Source organism: Polistes fuscatus, unplaced genomic scaffold (assembly GCF_010416935.1).
Source record: "Polistes fuscatus isolate 324 unplaced genomic scaffold, CU_Pfus_HIC Scaffold60, whole genome shotgun sequence".
Classification (NCBI taxonomy): Eukaryota; Metazoa; Arthropoda; class Insecta; order Hymenoptera; family Vespidae; genus Polistes; species Polistes fuscatus.
This window is the reverse complement of record NW_025113141.1, coordinates 147,324-152,947: the sequence shown is the minus strand read 5'-3', so window position 1 is coordinate 152,947 and position 5,624 is coordinate 147,324. Positions and strand designations below refer to the sequence as shown.

The 5,624-nt window shown below is 30.2% G+C and overlaps 1 protein-coding gene across 1 annotated transcript; it reads right to left on the bottom strand.

Moving 5' to 3' along the window:
* Nucleotides 1-439: 439 nt before the first annotated feature.
* On the bottom strand, nt 440-1,039 carry LOC122523740. Its single transcript, XM_043645633.1, has one exon. It carries the CDS (start codon nt 1,037-1,039, stop codon nt 440-442), a length of 600 nt encoding a protein of 199 aa, XP_043501568.1.
* Nucleotides 1,040-5,624: the final 4,585 nt, after the last annotated feature.

Sequence of the window (5,624 nt, the reverse complement as noted above, 5' to 3'; positions counted from 1 at the left end):
GTACCCAAGTTTTGTGTCATGTTTAGAGCTGTTCAAGAGCTTTAAAATAGCTATACTAATACATTTTAAAATTTGTTAGTATAGAGTTATTAGAGTTTATGTGTACATACTTCTACCTTGTTTTTAAACACTGTAAATATTTTTCATACTTAAGTATTATCAGGTTTTGGAGCATTTCAACAGCATTAAAATAACTGTTTTAAAACATCTTAGAATTGTTTTTTACGAGTTTTATAAGTTATGTGTACAAATTACGTATTTTTATTTAGACAACTATCTTCTTCTTCCAGCGTCCAAATAGGCATATTGCCTGTTCTTCATCGCAACACACGCTTTTTGTAGGTATATTGTCCGCCCATCGTTTTCGTGGTCTTCCAGGGCTTCGTTTCCCTAGTGGTGATCTATCTCTAGCGATCTTCACAATTCGGTCTCCTGTCATTCAGGTTATGTGATCGTTCCACTGAATTTTCCTCCCCAATACCCAATCATTGATGTTGTCGATTTGGCATGTTCTTCTGAGGGCTTCACTTCTTTGTCTATCCCATAGAGATTTTCCGGTTATTCTCCGGATTATTTTCATTTCCGCTGCCTCCATCATCTGGCGGGTTTTAATGTCTCGGGTCTTGTTTCCGCCGCATGTTAGTATGGGTCTTATAGTGGCCTTGTAAATACGGCTTTTTGTGTCTATTCTGAGATGTTTGTTGCGGAATATGGTGTCATTGAGTTGTGCCGCAGCTCTTGTTGCCTTAACCACTTGTGTTCTTACTTCCGTTTCTATTTCACCAAAGCTGGAAATTTCTATGCCTAAGTAGTCAAACTTCATCACTTGTTGTATAATGCTCCCATCAACCACCAATTTACATCTAAGGGGTATCTTGGATGTGGTCATGCACTTAGTTTTGGATGTAGATATTACCATCCCAAGAGATTGAGCCATTGTGTTGAACTCATGTAGAAGTCTCTGCAGATCGTCTTCATTTTCCGCTATTAAAACTGCGTCGTCTGCATAGCATATGATTTTCAGTTCTTTATCTCCCATCCTATAACCTCTCTGTTACAGACTTTTTTATAATTTCATCCATATATATTGAATAGTAGCGGGCTCAGTGAGTCTCCCTGTCTAATGCCTCTTCCAGTGTTATGGGTTCTGTTAGTTCGTTATCTATCTTTGCCTGTATGTTGTTGTTCTGGTATATATCTTCTATTGTTTTTATGATGTTGTTTGTATTTGTCTGTTATAGAGGAGATGAACCACATCAGTTAGTCGTATCCTATCGAACGCTTTTTGTAGGTCTATAAAGCAGAAGAACGCCGGTTTATTATATTCTATCGACTTTCCGTTATTTGTCTGACGACGAATGCTGCATCTGTATATGATCGTCCAGGTCTGAACCCTTGTTGCTCGTCAGCTAGTGTTATCTTTCACTGATAAGATTGAGATTACTTTGGTGACTAATTTCAAGGTAGTGCATAGCAGATTTATTCCTCTATAGTTCCGGGCTGCTTTTTATCTCCTTTTTTAAAGAGTAAAATCATTGTGCTTGTTCTCTATTCGTCCGGAATTTTTTGTTGTTCGAGGATCCTTTGTGTGAGAATAGTCAACTCCTGAACCAATCTTTCTCCACCGTATTTGAGGAGTTCATTCGCGATGCCGTCTTGACCAGGGCTCTTCCTATTTTTCAATCCATACAGTGCTTTTCTCATGTCAGCTTCGTCGATAGAGATGTTATTATTTATCATGATATCTGGGACACCTTGTGTTGTGCTAGGTTGGTCATCCTGTATAGGTCTTTTAGATATGCGGTCCATGTTTCCTTATCAATTTGGCTTACTGGTATTAATTCCGTAATTTCTTTCTTCTGGTTTCTAATGAATCTCCACATTTGTTTTTGGAGACCGTAAAAGTCCTTCTCTAGTTGTTTTGAGAACTTTTCCCAGTGCATGTCCTTCATTCTTCTAACTAGCGTACCAGTTTCGTTCCTGATGTTTTTGTATGCGTTGTAAGACTCGGCAGTTCTAGTTGTTAGATATTTAAGGTAGGCTTGTTTTTTCTTCTTACATTGTTCTTTTATCTCTTCGCAGAACCATGGAGTTTTTTTTTGCGACGCCTCGTTTTTTACATTTCTTGGTTCCCAATGCCTCTATGGCCGCGCTTTTTATGTTTTTTTAGTTTCAGCCATATAGTGTTTACTTCGTCACGATTATCAGCTGGGTTCAGTTCGATTTTTTCTCTTAAACGTCTTTTGTATAATTCTCGTGTTGTTGTATCCCAGAAGTATCTATCTTTATTGTAGTATTGTTGTGTAACTTCGCCTACATGATCGTGAGGGTCATGTTGCCGGTCCCAAGACAGATAAAGGAGGAGGGTTGTTAGGTTAGGTTAGCTACCTGCCTGACGTAAAATAAAGCACAAGCTCGAAGAAACCACAACGCGCCTCGGCAATAGACAACTATGTATAATAAAACTTGTGTTTAGCATCATGTTGTTGGGCACTTATAGACCTTTAAAATAGCTATACTAATAAATTTTAAAATTTGTTAGTAATCGAGTTATTAGAGTTTTTGTGTACATCTTTCTACCTTGTTTTTAAACACTGTAAATATTTTAAATCCTTAAGTTTTTTCTCAGATTTAGAGCATTTCAAGAGCTTTAAATAACTGTTTTAAAACATTTTAGAATTTGTTAGTTTTCAAAATAAAATTTTATGTATACAAATTCCTACTCTTTATAAAAAAAACCTATGTATATTAAGGACTTGTTTTTAGCATCAGGTTTTTTGGCATTTAAAGAATTTTATAATGGCAATACTAATACATTTTAAAATTTGTAAGATTTCGAGTAATTACATTATATAATTGAAGCTGCCTTCCCAGTTTTTATAAACTCTATGTATTTTAAATACCTAAGTTTTGTGTCATGTTTTAGAGCTGTTCAAGAGCTTTAAAATAGCTATACTAATACATTTTAAAATTTGTTAGTAATCGAGTTATTAGAGTTTTGTGTACATCTTTCTACCTTGTTTTTAAACACTGTAAATATTTTAAATACTTAAGTTTTTTATCAGATTTTAGAGCATTTTAATGGCTTTAAAATAACTGATATAGTCATTTTAGAATATTTTAGTTTTCGAGTAATAAATAGTTTATGTATACACATTACTACTTTTTTTTTAAATAACCTATGTATATTAAGTATTGTTTTTAGCATCAGGTTTTTTGGCATTTAAAGAGCTTTAAAATGGCTATACTAATACATTTTAAAATTTGTAAGATTTCGAGTAATTACAGTATATGATTGCAGCTGCCTTCACAGTTTTTAGAAACTCTATGTATTTTAAATACCTAAGTTTTGTGTCATGTTTTAGAGCTGTTCAATAGCTTAAAAATAGCAATACTAATACATTTTAAAATTTGTTAGTAATCGAGTTATTAGAGTTTTTGTGTAAATCCTTCTACCTTGTTTTTAAACACTGTAAATATTTTAAATACTTAAGTTTTTTATCAGGTTTTAGAGCATTTCAACAGCTTTAAAATAACTGTTTTAAAACATTTTAGAATTTGTTAGTTTTCGAGTTATTATAAGTTATGTGTACAAATTACATCTTTTTATTTAGACAAAATATATGTATAATAAAAACTTATGCTAAACATCAAGTTGTTGGACACTTATATACCTTTAAATAGCTATACTAATACATTTTAAAATTTGTAATATTTCGACTAATTACATTATATGATTGAAGCTGCCTTCCCAGTTTTTTGAAACTCTATGTATTTTAATACATAAGTTTTGCATCATGTTTAGAGCTTCTCAAGAGCTTTCAAAAGACTGTTTTAAAACATTTTAGAATCTGTTAGTTTTCGAGTAATTAGAGTTTTTGTGTACATCTGCCTACCTTATTTTTAGACACTCTAAATATTTTAAATACTTAAGTTTTTTCTCAGGTTTTAGAGCATTTTAAGAGCTTTAAAATGACTGTTTTAAAACATTTTAGAATTTGTTATTTTTCTAGTTATTTTAGGTTATGTGTACAAATTACATCTTTTTATTTAGACAACTTATGTATAATAAATACTTATGTTTAGCATCATGTTGTTATGCACTTATAGACCTTTAAAATAGCTATAATAAATTTTAAAATTTGTAAGATTTCAAATAATTACTATATATGATTGAAGATGCCTTCCCAGTTTTAGGAAACTCTATGTATTTAAATACCTAAGTTTTGTGTCATGTTTTAGATCTGTTCAAGAGCTTTAAAATAGCTATACTAATACATTTTAAAATTTGTTAGTAATCGAGTTATTAGAGTTTTTGTGTACATCTTTCTACCTTGTTTTTAAACACTGTAAATATTTTAAATACTTAAGTTTTTTATCAGATTTTAGAGCATTTTAATGGCTTTAAAATAACTGATATAGTCATTTAAGAATATTTTAGTTTTTGAGTAATAAATAGTTTATGTATACACATTACTACTTTTTTTTTAAATAACCTATGTAATTAGGTATTTTTTTTATCATCAGGTTTTTTTGGCATTTAAAGAGCTTCAAAATGGCTATACTAATACATTTTAAAATTTGTAATATTTCGACTAATTACATTATAAGATAGAATATGCTTTCCCAGTTTTTTGAAACTCTATGTATTTTAATACATAAGTTTTGCATCATGTTTAGAGCTTCTCAAGAGCTTTTAAAAGACTGTTTTAAAACATTTTAGAATCTGTTAGTTTTCGAGTAATTAGAGTTTTTGTGTACATCTGCCTACCTTATTTTTAGACACTCTAAATATTTTAAATACTTAAGTTTTTTCTCAGGTTTTAGAGCATTTTAAAAGCTTTAAAATGACTGTTTTAAAACATTTTAGAATTTGTTATTTTTCTAGTTATTTTAGGTTATGTGTACAAATTTAATCTTTTTATTTAGACAACTTATGTATAATAAATACTTATATTTAGCATCATGTTGTTAGGCACTTATAGACCTTTTAAATGGCTATACTAATACATTTTAAAATTTTTAATATTTCGAGTAATTACATTATTTGATTGAAGCTGCATTCCCAGTTTTTAGAAACTCTATGTATTTTAAGTACATAAGTTTTGCATCATGTTTTAGAGCTTTTCAAGAGCTTTTAAAAGACTTTTTTAAAACATTTTAGAATCTGTTAGTTTTCGAGTTTTTAGAGTTTTTGTGTACATCTGCCTACCTTGTTTCTAAACACTCTAAGTATTTTAAATATTTAAGTTTTTCTCAGGTTTTAGAGCATTTCAAGAGCTTTAAAATAACTGTTTTAAAACATTTTAGAATCTGTTAGTTTTCGAATAATAAAATTTTATGTATACAAATTCCTACTTTTTTTAAAAAACCTATGTATATTAAGTACTTGTTTTTAGCATCAGGTTTTTTGGCATTTAAAGAGCTTTAAAATGGCTATACTAATACATTTTAAAATTTGTAAGATTTCGAGTAATTACAGTATATGATTGCAACTGCCTTTACAGTTTTAAGAAACTCTATGTAATTTATATACCTAAGTTTTGCGTCATGTTTTAGAGCTGTTTAATAGCTTAAAATAGCTATACTAATACATTTTAAAAATTTGTTAGTATCGAGTTATT

Excerpts from the sequence above, each read along its gene's own strand:
- LOC122523740 (XM_043645633.1), bottom strand. The coding sequence starts at position 1,039 with ATGGGAGATAAAGAACTGAAAATCATATGCTATGCAGACGACGCAGTT.